Genomic DNA, 16,360 nt, shown 5'->3' with positions numbered 1-16,360 from the left:
CTTAAGATCATCAAGTTCCAACCCCCCTGCTATGGGCAGGGACACCTCCCACTAAACCATGTCACCCAAGGCTCTGTTCATCCTGGCCTTGAAAACCCCCAGGGATGGACCATTCACAACTTCCTTGGGATGGACCATTCCAGTGCCTCACCACCCTAACAGGAAAGAATTTCTTCCTTATATCCAATCTAAACTTCCCCTGTTTAAGTTTGAGCCTGTTACCTCTTGTCCTGTCACTACAGTCCCTAATGAAGAGTCCCTCCCCAGCATCCTTATAGGCCTCCTTCAGATACTGGAAGGCTTCTATGAGGTCTCCCCATGGCCTTCTCCAGGCTGAGCCCGAACTTTCTCAGCCTGTCTTCATACGGGAGGTGCTCCAGTCCCCTGATCATCCTTGTGGCCCTCCTCTGGACTTTTTCCAACAGTTCCATGTCCTGTTTATGTTGAGGACACCAGAACTGCACAGAGCACTCCAGGTGAGGTCTCACGACAGCAGAGTAGAGGGGCAGGATCACCTCCTTCAACCTGCAGGGCACACTCCTTTGGAAGTTGGCTTTCTGGGCTGCGAGCACACACTGAAGCCAGCTCATGTTCATTTTCTCATTGACCAACACCCCCAAGTCCTTCTCCACAGGGCTGTTCTGAATCTCTTCTCTGCCCAACCTGTAGCTGTGCCTGGGATTGCTCCAACCCAGGTGTAGGACCTTGCACTTGGCATGGTTCAACTTCATAAGGTTGGTGTCAGCCCACCTCACAAGCGTGTTGAGGTCCCTCTGGATGGCATTCCTTCCCTCCAGCATATCAACCAAACCAGACAGCTTAGTGCCATAGGCAAACTCACTGAGGGTGCGCTCAATCCCACTGTCCATGTCACCAAATCCCAGTGTTCATGTCACTGAGACATCAGATCAGAGCAAGAGAACTGCCTATGTTTTGCATTCCTTGAAGTTCTTTGAAAATAATTGACAGTGGTTTTGACTTTGAAAAGTGGAAGTAATGGACAAAACTGAGGAACAATACAGATTTTAATCATGTTTTATATGGGTAAATAGGTATACCAAAGCATAGTTTGTTTTGGTACTTTCTTCCTTAAATTAGTTGAGTATTTCACAGTGAAGTTGAAAGCTGTAGTTTATGTTCTGAAAGCATCCTTCAGTTGACAAGTGTCAATAATAGATATTTGTATGAATACAGTTGCCCTCGAGACCCTTACTCAGACCCACAACAACATCATCTGGGCACTGAAGGCAATTTTCTAGCATTTGTCACAAATGATAATGGAAGCTAAATGAGAATGTATTGGCTGGTAATCGTAAAAGTGCAGAAAACTTTCAAGTTGCATTTGACAGACACTAGATTTCTTTCCCTGAACTACTCAAACTTGTTTCAGTTCAGAGTTTTTTTTGATGTTTAGTAGCACATAGTTAAAATAAAGTCGCAAGTATATTCTATTATTTGTATGTTGTTTACAAGTAATGTCACAAAGAACTGAAATCATTGGCTGGTTGATTGGTTGGTTTTTAATCCCCGGGAGATTTGTGAGTCCTATGGATCTTTTCTTGCAGTATGTGTTGAAGGCAATTTCTTTGTGTAGCTCTTAAAACTCTTAAGTGAAATGTCTCAAATGTATTCTGGTGTATGGTTCATCAAAGTGTTTACTGTCATGGTTTAAGCCCTGCCAGCAACTAAGTACCACAAAGCCACTTGCTCACCCCCCTGCTTCTCTCTCCCCAGGCAGGATGGGGAGAAGAACTAGAAGAATGTAAAACCTGTGGGTTGAGATAGGAACAGTTTAATAACTAAAGTAAAATGCAGTGATAATAGGAATAATAATGGTAACAATATTAACAATAGTAATAAATAGGAAGCAACAAAAAGACGAGCAATGAAAATTCAAAAAACACAATAACTTGCTTACCACCACTGATTGATGCCCATCACAGAGAAATAACTCTATCTCAGCTGAAACCAGGATATTTACTAGTAAATATACAAAGCAGAATAACTATTAGAAGGACATACGGCCTACTAGGACTTTCCTTCCCCCAACACCTAACTGATACGGAATTCTAAAGCAGGTTCTTTAAGAATAATTTTAATACAGCTTTTCCAGTGGAAAGGAAAAATGCCATAAACCTCAGTGTACTCAGTGTAGTGTGTCTGTTTTCACTTACAGATTTACCCTACAGCAGAGTCACATATCACTCTATTTCCTTTGTCTATAGATCACTAATGACAAAAGAAAACATGCCATACAGTAGAGTGGCATCTTTGATAGTAAAAAAGCCAGCCAGATTTTGAGGAGTATGAGTAGTTTTACTTTGCTAAAGACAAGAAACCTTTAAATTTTCCCTGGTATGTCATTTTGTGAGTATAATATGGCTATTTGGGTGCCTTTTTTAAAATTAACAGATCTGTAGTTGGATCACCTCAATCTGGAAAAGCTTTGGACTTCAATATTAAAAGCATTCACTTTTGCTGAGTTACTGCAAGAAGATTTACAGATGAAATTTGTCTTTAACATGGGCACCTGTCATTTTCTGACACCCAGATTTGTGCAGAGAATCTAAGGTCCCTTGACTTCATTGGCAAAGGGTTTGATTCAGTAATGTAATGAAAATATTTTCTGAGTGGTAAGGATATAGGGTTCAAAGCAAATTGGTAGTGAGATGTTAAGTCTGTGGATCTGTAATAGCTTGACAGACAGATATGTTTCCTCTTGTGGTGGGGGGGGCGGCTAGAGGCTGAAGAGAAAATGGTACTGCCTTGTCCTGTGCTAGGCAGAAAATGTCCTGTATGAGTGAAGTTGTGTTAACACAGAGAGTTGTCCCTATTGTTTACTCTCCTAATTAATGACATAACAACTTCTCTGAAGCATGACATGTATGAAAATGTGTGTTTGTGTTCATGCATGTTCATGTTCATACCTGTTTCTTCTGTAAAAGAAGACAGCAGCATTGACTGACAACTGTTCATTAACACAAGACTAAAACTTTTCACAAATATTTAGTCATATCAACCAAGATGAACTTTTCTGTGACAGTTTTCACTGAATATATACAGTAAACAGCATAGTTGTCTTATTTCAGCCTTTAGGATGCATCAGTTAACTGAAGTAGTCACAAGAGGGTCATACATGTGCAGTTTTCCATATTTTAAAATGGAAAAGATCACATCCAAAATAAGAAACAGTATCACATCATAAATTCATAACCAGACACACCTGGACACTGCTATATGAATGTTACTGCAATGAAAGACAATGCAACTTTAACATTAGTTGGAACCATAGCTTCTAGTTGTTATTGAGGACCCACCACGATGCTGAAAGAGAGGGGAATTTATTTATTAAGTTGTTAACATAAACAGTATTTCTTTTTCCACCTCTTATAAATACCCTAAATAAAATAGCTATAACATGTATAAAGAAACAGCTAATACTACTTTATTTGAAAGCTGCATACCATCAAGGACAAAACCTCTCCAGGCAGGGTAAGAATACTTAAAATACTAAGAGAGTTGAGTCTTAATTGGTTGGGGTATGGCTTCAGCACAAGAATTTATATGTCCTTTTGATAACATCCAAAGAAGCATCAGTATGTCATAGGTGCAGCTGCATAGAATTAAGCACTCAGAACACAGAGAGCAAACCACATAAATCCTCCCTCCTGTTCTGCTGTGTGCCTCAGTATTTAAGCCAAGCACTGTGTTCCCTGGGTGGCTGTGATGTCTTTAATGTCTTTCCTGGTGACATTATTCAGTGCTGGTGTTCTTTTCACACAGCTCTAGGGCTTAAGAGTGTTTTGTCCCAAAAGCAAGATAGACTTGTAAAATGTCATTCCCGTAAAAGAAGATCTGTAATCACCAGATTATAGACACAGCTGGAGTGAAATACATCTGTACTTCTCCAGAGTCCCTACCCTCTGGCCTTTGGAAATGGAATGTTCTGCAGAGGAACTGCAAGATTTATGGAGAGAGAGGATGGGAGGAAAGGAATTGTGACTCTATGTGAGATGCCCAGTTCCCTCAGTGGAAGGGTGTACTAGGCTCAGTAGGTTTTGCCCTACACAGTTTGGGGATTAAATTCATTAACACAGTTGTTTTTGTGAATTCCCATAAATTTGTCAATTTATGCCATTTTCATGAAAAATGTTATTCTTGAAGAATGGTGAGAAGATACTTAAGAATCTACCTGAGTTAGTGCTAAGAAAGCCTACTAGTCTCCGACACATCAGTGTATTAATGAATTTTGGATTAAAAAAAAGCCAGTTGAACAGTTTATTTCATGGATTATAGTGTCAGTAAGTGTTCAACAGTTTTCCCCTAGCTTTTCTTCACCAAAAGGTTCTCTAGTGTCCTAAAGCCCAAATCTTACATAAAAACTGTGCACTCACTGAATATGAACTGATTCATGCCACCCTGGTAGATTGGCCTGAAGCAACTTGGTTGGTTAAGACATGTGTGAGTGATTATAATAGGTTAAGGTTCCTGTTAACTAATGGTAAATTAATTTGCTTTAGCATGATACTGGATCTAACACTGTTGAAGACTCGTCTTCCTGACTTATTCCTAGCTGCATAAGTGCACATTTATTTATTTTAATTAATTGGTGGAGTAGAGACTTTTGAGTTGTAATCTTTGATTGAATCAGATTCAGATTAGAAGCTTTTCAGTTCTTAGTTACCCAGATGTGTAAAGAGGTGGGGATGTGTCAGAGCTAGAGTAAATTTGTTTTTAAAATAGAGCCTATGTATTAGTCGCAGAAGGGTTTTTATTTTACAATGGTACCACTTTACAGTGTCTAAAATTCTTTCATAAAGCATACTTGTAGGATTGCAGCCATTGTTTTTTACATCATCTGTCTTTCAAATACAATTTGTATAGATCAGACATGGGAAGTACTTTCCATGAAACAAAATTTCAAACCTTTGAGCAGATTTCTAAATTATAGGTAATCTATAGAGCTGTAGAAAAAGCACTGAATGCCATACTCCCCACTGCCCCCCCAGCAAGGAGTGCACAGTGAGAAATGCTGTTACTATGGCAACTGTGCTGCAGACTGAAATCCTCTTAGCAGGCAGAGTCGATGCTTTAATGAGCATTTGGAGTCCAATTTCAGGTACTCATATCTTTTTAGGCATTTAAAAATTATGTTTACATTTCATTTTATATTAATTGTACTTTAGCTGTGAGTGAACCACCCCTGGAACATTCCTGGGTCATGTGCACTTTAGCTCTTGGACACCAAGAAGTTAGGGAAAAAACTGCATTGTTTCCTTCAGCTGAGTTTGTCTTAAATCCAGCAGTCTCCCAGTAAGACAGAAGATTTTAATAGATTCTTGGTTCATTAAATGCAATCTCCTGATACTGCGGGAATCCCTGGCATATAATTGTGTGTCCAGATCAGGCTCTTGAGGTCTGAAAATGTGTTGGCTGCTTTCTTTCAAGGTGAAACCCCAGGTACAGAACTATGTAATACTGTCTTTTTTTTTTTTCCTGCTAGGTGGGATTTTATTATTTTAAATGTATTCCGTGCTCAGACATAGGGAAATAAGGGTTTCATCGTAATAGATTTGTGTTCCCTAACAAAAATTTGCTGTTCTCCCAGTGTAAATATGGGACTGATGCTTGCTTTGCTTCATCCTGCTTATTGGTTTGTATTAGAAACAATAATTCATAATATTTTAATACCTTGCTGTTTCAATTCTTTTTTTCTTTAAACACAGCAGGAAGCATATGTAATTAATAGGTTAGTAAATTATTAGTAATTAAGGATCCCTTCAGTCAATGTAAGTAACAAGTTGATGAAATCATCAGCATTTTTCTGCCTGAAAATCTTAAACAGGGTCTACTTTACTATTCACAAATACTATTGTTTAGGTATTTTCTTAAATAGTATATGCTAGCATAACTTTGCACTGTATAAAATGAAGCATTGTGAGTCTCATTCTTGCTGATGCACTTTACATTTCTATGCTTAAAATAAAAACATTTGGAGTTCCTCTCTCCTCCATACTTCACCAAAGATGATGTGACTAAGAGTGATATTACGCAGTAGTTCTGCATAGAGAACACACTAACATAGCAGGATTCTTCACATGGAACAAACAAAATAATGTGAAATATTGGTATTTACCAGGGACTAGCATTGTTGTCATGATCTCTGGAGTTTCCAAGAAGTCCACATTACTTCTTTGGAATGTCTTGCTGTAATTCATTTGAAGGTGGCTAAATAATTGTAAAAAATAAGAATATATCAGGTTTTTTTAAAAGGGCAATTTTTTTTTTTTTTCAATGAGCATTAGAAATTTTACAATTAATGCTGTATCAGAAATACTGTGCTTCAAAACTTTGGCAATGATGATAGTAGGAGAGGAGACCAGATAAACTGTGAAGTGCTTTCATGTTTTATTAAACACAGGTTAACTTCTGTGCGGTTAACTGCCACTCTGAGGCACTGGGTAACTGGCTGTGAGCCAGTGTAGTGCTGACATGTGTTACTAGTTTTATTGAGTCTTAGTGAAAGTAAAACTTTGAACTGGGGTTTTGTTCAAAAGGAAAGCAACTAAGCTTCAAGAGACTTCTTCCTTCAGAATGGTTTCTGTCTACAGGTTTGTTTTTTTTTTTAACAGTAAATTTACTTAAGGAATATCTTTTTGTCTCAATTTCTCAGCTGTTTGCCTCTGCAGGCTAGAATTTGCCTGGTAGGACATTTAATCACTACAACTTCCATTCAAATTAGCTTTGTCTTTCTGACATTTTTCTTTACATATGTTAGGATATTTAAGTCTTTAGCAACCAAAATATTGTTCTGAAGTATTGTGATATATTTAGCAAGATATCACTTAGCCGTATTTAAAGTAATTTTTATTCAGTCTTTCTACGTGATTGCTTTCTAATCTTCAAAACTGTATTACAAAACCAAATCAAATCAAACTCCCAAAACTTACCTATTCCAGGCATTGCTGTTCTCCCAGAACTCATAAACAATGAAGCGGGAATCACTTGGAAGCTTCTGTATGGAAACACTAAGAATTGTAGAGTAGAAATTGTAAAATTTAAAGAAACATGGCAAAGTTATTGGATATACATATCTTATTCCAAACTGCTTAAGAGTAGCACCAAATGCAGTGGTTTTGGGGAAAAAAAAAAAAAGCTAAAAAAACCAAAAGCTAACCCAAATAAGAAATGTAAAAAATAAAATAAGTGATTACACACTGCAAATTATGAGCTTTTTTTTTTTCTAATAAATGTCTTGAAATATCTTCATGGCTTTTTTTTTTTTTAATAAACATTTTATTTTACTGCACTTATGATGAACCCATTTATGAAACTCCTTTTTTATATTGCTCCAGAAGTGTAATTTATCTGAAGAACTGCTAATCAGTAATACAGAACATTAATCAAACAACTGTGGTTCAGAGAAAATCGGCCAATACAGCATATCATAGAATCACAAAATCACAGAATGGTTAGGGTTGGAAAAGACCTTAAGATCATCTAGTTCCAAGCCCCTGCCATGGGTAGAGATGCCACTGAAGCTGATGTTTAGATGTGTAGCGTAAAAAGTATATATACGTATTTCTCAGAATGCCAAGTGTGAGGCTGCCGATCTTACTACTGATGTCCTTAAAAACTGGACTCAAATTATATTTCACTCTGTGAGAAGCAAAAATTGGTACGATTTATTGTCTTTCTTCTGTTGTATATGAAAACACATTGTAAATTAGCAAAAATACCAAGAACTGTTGGAAAAAAACAGTCATATGCAGCTACAGTAAAACTCAACCAGTAGGTGGCTCTACAGACTTACCAAATGCCGGTGAACCTGGGAAAGAAAATCATTTTTTGCTGTCATTTGTTAAGTTGCCTTCTAAAGTCATGTAAGCTCTCTCCCCTGACAGGGTTGCTGGATGTTCGTTTTTGGAGGAGGGCTGGGCAGCTTCTCATCTTTGTTTTTTCCCCGTTTTTGGTCCAGAAGACAGTTTTATTTTCACAGAATCATAGAATGGTTTGGGTTGGAAGGGACCTTTAAAGCTCATCCAGTTCCAACCCACCTGCCATGGGCAGGGACACCTTCCACTAGACCAGGCTGCTCAAAGCCGCATCCAGCCTGGCCTTGAACACTGCCAGGGATGGGGCAGCCACAGCTCCTCTGGGCAACCTGTGCCAGTGCTTCACCGCTGCAAATAGGTCACTCTTTTCTTCTTCCGGCTAATTTTACTTTTTCTGGTCTGGGTGAACACTACTAATACAGTCCTAAGTGTGACAATCAAATAACCACAAGGCTCACAAATTACGGATGTGACAGTCAGCTTTGGAAGCCTTTGAAGATGTAGGAAGATCCTGTATTGTGTACACATTATGAAAGTATTTCTTACAGAATGTTCTGTAGTGTGTAAAATAGCATCTTTCTCCAGCATGTTCAATTAAGAAATTCAGTACACTACTGAGTCATTAAAATTTATTAATACAGCTCTAATGTTTTCTTTAATTCTAAAAGGAGCAAAACAGAAATACCCTGATTAGTTGAAAAATCTTTTTAGTTTTTCCCATTATTATGAATGAAAATTTAAAAATTGTAGCTTAAAGGGAAGATTCTGAAAGATTCTGAAAGCTTCCAAGCAGAGAACTGGGAAACAAGGTGGTAAGTTGTTCACTTGCCAAGTGAGCGCAAATGAAGGATGGCAAGTGAGTTTTCCAATATAGCATGTCAGCCTACGGATCTTGCAGAAGCCATGAACTGATGACCTGCAGAGCTGAGAAGCCGTAGAAGACTAGCATCTTTGAGATAGTCTATGTTGACATTTTGGCATACTACTTAGCCTGCACATACACTTTGACATTTCTTTGTGGTTTTAGTTGTCTTTGAAAAGCTCTGCCTTACACACATGCCACAAGCACACGTTACAAGTTCTCTCTTCATAAATAATCCAGCTCCACTTAAAAGGTATTCAAGAAATTAGGCTGCATTCCTTCCTTCAGCCCAAGCAAAATAATGTTGTACTTACTGCAAGCAGCCACCCTGAGCAGAAGCGGATTCTACATACTGCTTCAGAGCAAGCCGGAATTCCTCAATTTCTTCTTCTATCACAGACATTTGACGTTGGACAATCATTATGTGCTGATACAAGAACACAATATTGTTACTGTCATATCATCTTGAGTTCCTTGTGCTTTAAACTCATAAAAGTCTACCATAAAACAATAAAAAACACAGTTTGCAGTCTCTGTTTCAGTGCTCTGGAGTGGAGAAGTATAAATGCTCGTATGTGGCTTTTACGTCTGGGCAAGGTAAGCCACAGAATGGGAACACCCAAATGAGTGTCCACTTTAGAGAAAACAAGAGTTGTCTGAACACTGGATGAGAGAGTAACTATATGAAGCAAATGTTGATCTTTGAAATGTTCAGTAATAAAGTCAGCGTGTTTCCTTGGATGAATCTGGATGCAGCCAGGTGTGAGGTTTGATGTAAGAGTGTATTCTGACGGTCTGCACTGGATGCAGTGTTACTTTCATTGAGGTGCTCTTATAGTCTTTTACCTTTTAGAGCTATGACTCACACCTGAATGAGATGCCTAAGGTAGCCCATGTTAAATGATGAACAGAGATTTCCTGTCTAGCAATATTGTATAATATAATTAAAAAAAAAAAAATTGAATTCCTGTGATGAAAGAAGGAATTTGATGGATCACCTCTTCTGGTTATTTTTTCATGTGTATTTGATTCCCATTTTGCTAGGTCCAAAGCCTTGAATGTAAGAATGCTAGTGTATCAGAAAAAATGAGCTTGATCTTGGGACATAATCTTACTTAACAGTAAGTTTATTGTTGGTTATGATTTTGGTTTTGTAAGTTGCAATACTGAGTATTGCTTAGTACTAGATGATCTTCCATCTTTCCTGATAAGGTTTCCTGTAGCAGTTTTGGAAAGGAGGGAGGGAGGAAGGAAGGGGAGAAGGCCATACAACAGTGATTTAAAGCATGCATTCAGCATTAGGTGATTTGGAGCAGAGAAGCTATCACTGCTTAAACACTGCTGCCAGATTGGTAAATCTTATTAATGGTACCTCTTCCCCCTTATGTGAGTTGAGGTTTTGGCTACTGCATCCTTTGAAAATGATCCAAAAATTAATATAAAAGTTTTGCCCACATATTCTTTTGTTACCTCTTGCATGATGTATCCTGCTAAATAAAATGGTTCCTTATTGTTGGAAAAAGTGAGGATGGTGATTTTTTAAATTAGTTTTCAACAAAAGAGATCAGGTGGTGTTGTTTCAATACCTGGCATGCAAAAGCAAATGTCAAAATCATTATCTTGAAAAGCACTTACAGATCTTGCATTTTCTTCCAGAACCTCCTCTTCAAATGGCTCAAGCTTTAGGTCCTTTGAGGCAGTTGAAAATAAAATAGAAATATACAAGGCAATACTACATCTGTAGTCTGCTCTTACCTTTTAAACAAACTATTCCAATAGCTAGATTCTGTTTAATCTCCAGAAGTTATAATTAAATCACTTCTTTATTAGCTGTAAGTCAAATAGAAGTATTGTTTGCAATATCTTGCACGCTTCAGTGGTTAAATCCAACCTAAGCTGTTTGTACAGTTTTATTTATAATACTGATCAGGTGATATTTCATTTGTAAGAAATCCACTTGTTCACAAATGTGTAAGATAGATACCTTCTGAAGTTGTCATGTGGACTATGGAGATGAGCAAGGATAGTGATTTGAATTACAGAATCAACTAGGTTGGAAATGAGCTTTAAGATCATCATGTCCAACCATTACCCCAGCACTGCCAGGACCACCACTAAACCATGTCACTAAGGGCCTCATATACACAGTTTCTGAACACTTCCAGGGACGGTGGTTCCACTACTTCCCTGGGCAGCCTGTTCCAATGCCTGACCACCCTCTCAGTGAAGAGATTTTTCCTAATATCCAGTCTAAACCTCCCCTGGCACAGCTTGATGTCTTATCACTCAAGACTGACCTCCACCTCACTATTACCTCCTTTCAGGTTGTTGTAGAGACTGATAAGGTCCCCCCGAGTCTCCTTTTCTCCAGACTAAAAAAACCCAGTTGCCTCAACCTCATTTGAAATGAACCATCAGCTACCATTCTGCAATCATAAAACTTTACGCAGAGAAGCTTCCCTATGGGGGTTAAAGGTTGCAAGGGACTGTTTTTCATCATTGCTCCAAGTCAGGTTTCTGAACTACTGCACCTGCTTCTGAGGACAGGCAGGGCAGCAGCAAACAGATGCATCTGGGAGGCAGCAGTATGCTTGCTTGGCACACAGACTGGATGTGCACTTTATGAATTGGTGATTCATGCAAACACTGTCTAGTAACACACATGCAATGAGCATTTACATGCCAGGCACATGCAGTACCCTCAAGCCCAGTGCCATATGGATATTCTGAAAAATATCCATATGCCTGACAAAAAGCAGACTGATTTGCAGTAAGCAGCTGGAGCAAGATGCGCTCTTTGTTTGTGGTATTTCACATCCTACTGCACACAATTCTTGTGTGAGAAAGATAAAAACATTCTGCTTCCCACTGGGTGAGGATTGATTAACCTCAAGGAGCAAGTGTTTTGCCAGCACAAATACTGTACTCATGGAAAAGCCAAGAAGAGGTGTGCAGGTAAAACCCAAATGACCAGGGGACCCACACCAGCAGGAGGTGGCAGAGCAAGGCAGGAGTGAAGTTGCAATCACACTACGTCCAGTATAGCTTTACTTCTGTAGAATGTGCATAGAAGGGCATGTGATTGGAGGGAAGAAAACCCAGCTTTTAATAGCTCATTTGTCAGTGCAGACACTTCAGGTAAAAACCCTGATGGAAAATGCATATTCCTGTTGCTCTTTTATACTAACAGTGCCTTTTATTTCTAGGGGAAACAAATGGAAAAAGAGAGGGCAGGAATGACTCAAGTTGTACTGGAAAGTCTCTACTAAGATAGCAAGAAAAGTATTCCATTTTTTTTCTAGAAAATATTAACATAGAAAATAAAAAGATATTATTTGAGGGAAAAAAAGACAACTTAGGAGACTAATTGATGGTTAAATCATAGAATCATAGAATAGTTAGGGTTGGAAAGGACCTTAAGATCATCAAGTTCCAACCCCCCTGCTATGGGCAGGGACACCTTACGCTAAATCATATCACCCAAGGCCTCGTCCAACCTGGTCTTGAACACTGCCAGGGATGGAGCATTCACAACCTCTCTGGGCAACCCATTCCAGTGCCTCACCACCCTAACAGGAAAGAATTTCCTCCTTATATCCAACCTAAACCTCCCCTGTTTAAGTTTTAAGCCCTTACCCCTTGTCCTATCACTACAGTCTCTAATGAACAGTCGCTCTCCAGCATCCCTATAGGCCCCCTTCAGATACTGGAAGGCTGCTATGAGGTCTCCACACAACCTTCTCTTCTCCAGGCTGAACAGCCCCAGCTTTCTCAGCCTGTCCTCATACAGGAGGTGCTCCAGTCCCCTGATCATCCTCGTGGCCCTTCTCTGGACTTGTTCCAACAGTTCCATGTCCTTTTTATGTTGAGGACACCAGAACTGCACACAATACTCCAGGTGAGGTCTCACAAGAGCAGAGTAGAGGGGCAGGATCACCTCCTTTGATCTGCTGGTCATGCTCCTTTTGATGCGGCCCAGGATACGGTTGGCTTTCTGGGCTGCATGCACACACTGAAGCTGGCTCATGTTCATTTTCTCATTGACCAACACCCCCAAGTCCTTCTCCACAGGGCTGCTCTGAATCGCTTCTCTGCCCAACCTGTAGCTGTGCCTGGGATTGCTCTGACCCAGGTGTAGGACCTTGCACTTGGCATGGTTAAACTTCATGAGGTTGGCATCAGCCCACCTCACAAGCATGTCAAGGTCCCTCTGGATGGCATTCCTTCCCTCCAGCGTATCAACAGAACCACGCAGATTGGTGTCATCCACAAACTTCCTGAGGGCACACTCAATCCCACTGTCCATGTCAGCAATGAAGATGTTAAACAAGACGGGTCCCAACACCGATCCCTGAGGGACACCACTCGTTACTGGTCTCCAGCTGGACATTGAGCCATTGACCACAACTCTTTGTATGCGGCCATCCAGCCAGTTCTTTATCCACCGCGTGGTCCATCCATCAAATTGATGTCTCTCCAATTTAGAGACAAGGATGTTCTGTGGGACAGCGTCGAACGCTTTACACAAGTCCAGGTAGATGACATCAACTGCTCTACCTCTGTCCATCAGTTCTGTAGCCCCATCATAGAAGGCCACCAAATGGGTCAGGCAGGATTTCCCCTTAGTGAAGCCATGCTGGCTGTCACCAAGCACCTTGTTGTTTTTCATGTGCCTTAGCATGCCTTCCAGGAAAATCTGCTCCAAGATTTTGCCAGGCACAGAGGTGAGACTGACTGGTCTGTAATTCCCCGGGTCATCCATTTTCCCCTTCATGAAAATGGGGGTTATATTTCCCTTTTTCCAGTCATTGGGAACTTCACCTGACTGCCATGATTTTTCAAATATGATGGCCAGTGGCTTTGCAACTTCATTCGCCAGCTCCTTCAGGACCCACGGATGGATCTCATCAGGACCCATGGACTTGTGCACATTCAGATTTTTAAGATGGTCTCGAACCAGTTCCTCTCCTACAGTGGGCCCAAGGTCTTCATTCTCACAGTCCCTGTATCTGCCTCCCAAGACTTGGGTGGTTTGGTCAGAGCCTTTGCCAGTGAAGACCGAGTCAAAGAAGTCATTCAGAACCTCAGCCTTCTCCAAATCTTGTGTAGCCAGTTCTCCTGAGAGCTTCCTGAGGGGGCCTACGTTCTCCCTAGTCTGTTTTTTATTTGCTATGTACTTGTAGAATCCCTTCCTGTTATCTTTAATACCTCTAGCTAAGTTTAATTCTAACTGGGCCTTAGCTTTCCTAACCTGGTCCCTAGCTTCCCAGACAACATCCTTGTACTCTTCCCAGGCCTCCTGTCCTTGCTTCCACTTATTATAAGCCTCTTTTTTCATTTGAATTTTCCTCAGCAGCTCCTTATCCATCCAAGGAGGTCTCCTGGCCCTCCTGCTGCACTTCCTTCTAGTTGGGATGCAACACTCCTGAGCTTGTAGCAGGTGATCCTTGAATATCAACCAAGAGTCTTGGGCCCCTCTGCCCTCTAGGGCTGTATCCCATGGAACCTTCCTAAGCAGGTTCCTGAAGAGGCCAAAGTCTGCTCTTTTTAAGTCCAAGGCAGTGAGCTTGCTGCACGCTCTTCTCACTGTCCTCAGGATCTCGAATTCGACCATCTCGTGATCACTGCATCCAAGGCTGCCCTGGAGAGTCGCATTTCCAACAAGCCCTTCCCTGTTGGTGAGCACGAGGTCAAGCATGGCATCTCTCCTTGTCGGCTCCTCTATTACTTGCAGAAGGAAGTTGTCTTCTGCACAATCAAGGAACCTCCTGGATTGCTTGTGCCGGGCCGTACCGTCCTTCCAACAGATGTCAGGGTGGTTGAAGTCACCCATGAGAACAAGGGCCTGCGAGCATGAAGCTTTTCCTTTCTGTCTATGGAGTGCTTCATCCACAGGTTCTCCTTGATCAGGCGGTCTGTAACAGATCCCCACAGTAATGTCTCCCATAGCTATATTCCCTTAAACCCTGACCCACAAACTCTCTGTGGACTGCTCACCTGTCCCCAGACAGAGTTCCATACTCTAGACAGAGTTCCATACTCTGAATTCACCTTTGACAGAAGACAGCAGAAGAATTAGACAACACTAAATCCTTCACCAGGTAGTTTTCCAGTAGGAAATACAGATGGATAACTTGCCAGTCCCCTTAAGAAGTTTTAAAAGTCTATGCCCTGCCACTGTTTCCCTTTGGCACTGAGATCCTTTTCAGGCTGAGGTTGAAGATTTTATTGAAGAATTTATCTGTAGCAGATTTGATCATTTTCTAACATCCTTGTTAAACATCCTCAAGTTATATACTACAAAATGGTTGGCTGCTTTCCGTAATGCTTGCAGTGCATTAGTGCTGTATGCCAGGTCTCTTTTTTCAGTCACATTCTTTGAAATGTTAAGTTTCCTTGAACTCCTTTTGGCATCAGTCTGTGTCGGGAGGCAACTGTGGCAGGACAGGGAGCTGCTGTTTCCAAAGCAGAGCTGGGAGTAAAGCTGGACCAAAGGCAGGAGTTGCGTTTCATGATGGACTTTGACATTTCAATATCCAACTTTGATCTATTCAGAAAAAAACAAGTTGCTACTAAAATGTCATTAATGTGGCAACTGCTGTGTAATTGCTTTCCTCATACAGAAATGACCTCTGGGAGGAAGCTGCTGTGTGCAGGTGGATGGGTATGCCCTGGCCAGAGGCTTATTGGAGTCAGCAGACCGTGAGGAGCTGCTGAGCACAGCAAGGAGCAGAGTGAGCAGCTGACAGAAGTTACAGACAGTGCCACAAGGAACGACCAAATTTCACAGCTGGTTAAGGAGAAATGATGCGAGAGACTGTCAGACCTCAGGGATAACCAAAGGAAGTACTGGCCTTTCGGAGAGCAGCCTTACGTGGCCAAGAGTGCCAGGGGTGACTGCATCAGTCATGCAGCTAATCGGTTATAAAGCTGAGATAACTGAAATACCAAACTTTGATCCCAAAGTGGGACCAAAGGGTAAAAGTAATTAGGAGCAGTTTGTTCATTTGGGAGTGAGGAATGGCAGAGAAAGGTCAGTATGTTCATCTTGCTGAGGCCTGTGCCGGATCACCACCGTTTACTCTGGCTTCTTGTCTAATCCCTCACTTAACTTTTTTTCTGTGTGTATAATCTGCTACTGAACTCAAGCCAGACTAGCAGGCAAGAAGGAGGAGACACTTGTCTGCCAGGACCCAAGGTCTGAGGCAGTGCCTGGGTAAGGGGTGTGGATACAGCCACAAACACTAGGTAGACTTAAAGCCCATGATAATGTTCACAGGGGAACATCCATTCTGCTCAACTGGGAAGAAGGATCAGGCTGTTGCATATTGTTTCTGCAAGTGATGCCTGTCTGAGAGTGCTGGTGAAGGTACCTGTGCTGCTGTGCTTTGACCGGTGTCTTTGGAGTATGTGCACAGCCTCACTGCTGGCGAGCACTGACCTGCATGGAGGAGCAGCATCAGCCCGACTGGGACTGGAGCAGCTCCTGGGTCTGAGAGCAATTCAGCCTAAAACCTTGCCTCTAGTAGACCAGGAGGAAGAAATCCCCTGAGTCCCAAATCCTTGAATACAGGTATCCCTTAGCATCTATCCAACATTAGCTGTCTGTCCTTCAACAGGGACACTTCATGTAGAGAACAACACAGGAATTTAAAACCTTATT

At 41.1% G+C, this 16,360-nt stretch overlaps 1 protein-coding gene across 4 annotated transcripts in view; it reads right to left on the bottom strand.

Moving 5' to 3' along the window:
• Positions 1 to 3,069: 3,069 nt before the first annotated feature.
• NECAB1 (N-terminal EF-hand calcium binding protein 1) overlaps positions 3,070 to 16,360 on the bottom strand; it is a 54,796-nt gene continuing 41,505 nt past the window's right edge. For 3 of the 4 annotated variants that reach the window (XM_057402971.1, XM_057402973.1, XM_057402974.1), the window contains 5 exons: positions 10,333 to 10,386; positions 9,012 to 9,124; positions 6,951 to 7,028; positions 6,137 to 6,228; positions 3,070 to 3,324 (listed from right to left, as the gene is read on the bottom strand). In XM_057402971.1, the coding sequence (XP_057258954.1) occupies positions 3,296 to 3,324; positions 6,137 to 6,228; positions 6,951 to 7,028; positions 9,012 to 9,124; positions 10,333 to 10,386 (366 nt within the window). In that variant the 3' untranslated portion in view covers positions 3,070 to 3,295. The remainder of the gene's footprint in view (positions 3,325 to 6,136; positions 6,229 to 6,950; positions 7,029 to 9,011; positions 9,125 to 10,332; positions 10,387 to 16,360) is intronic. The other variant, XM_057402972.1, reaches the window with a different exon arrangement.

This window comes from Pezoporus wallicus, unplaced genomic scaffold (genome assembly GCF_028554395.1).
Source record: "Pezoporus wallicus isolate ANWC-B61680 ecotype Strahan unplaced genomic scaffold, APGP_CSIRO_Pwel_v1 contig_2456, whole genome shotgun sequence".
Classification (NCBI taxonomy): Eukaryota; Metazoa; Chordata; class Aves; order Psittaciformes; family Psittacidae; genus Pezoporus; species Pezoporus wallicus.
This window is presented reverse-complemented; position numbering and strand designations above follow the sequence as displayed.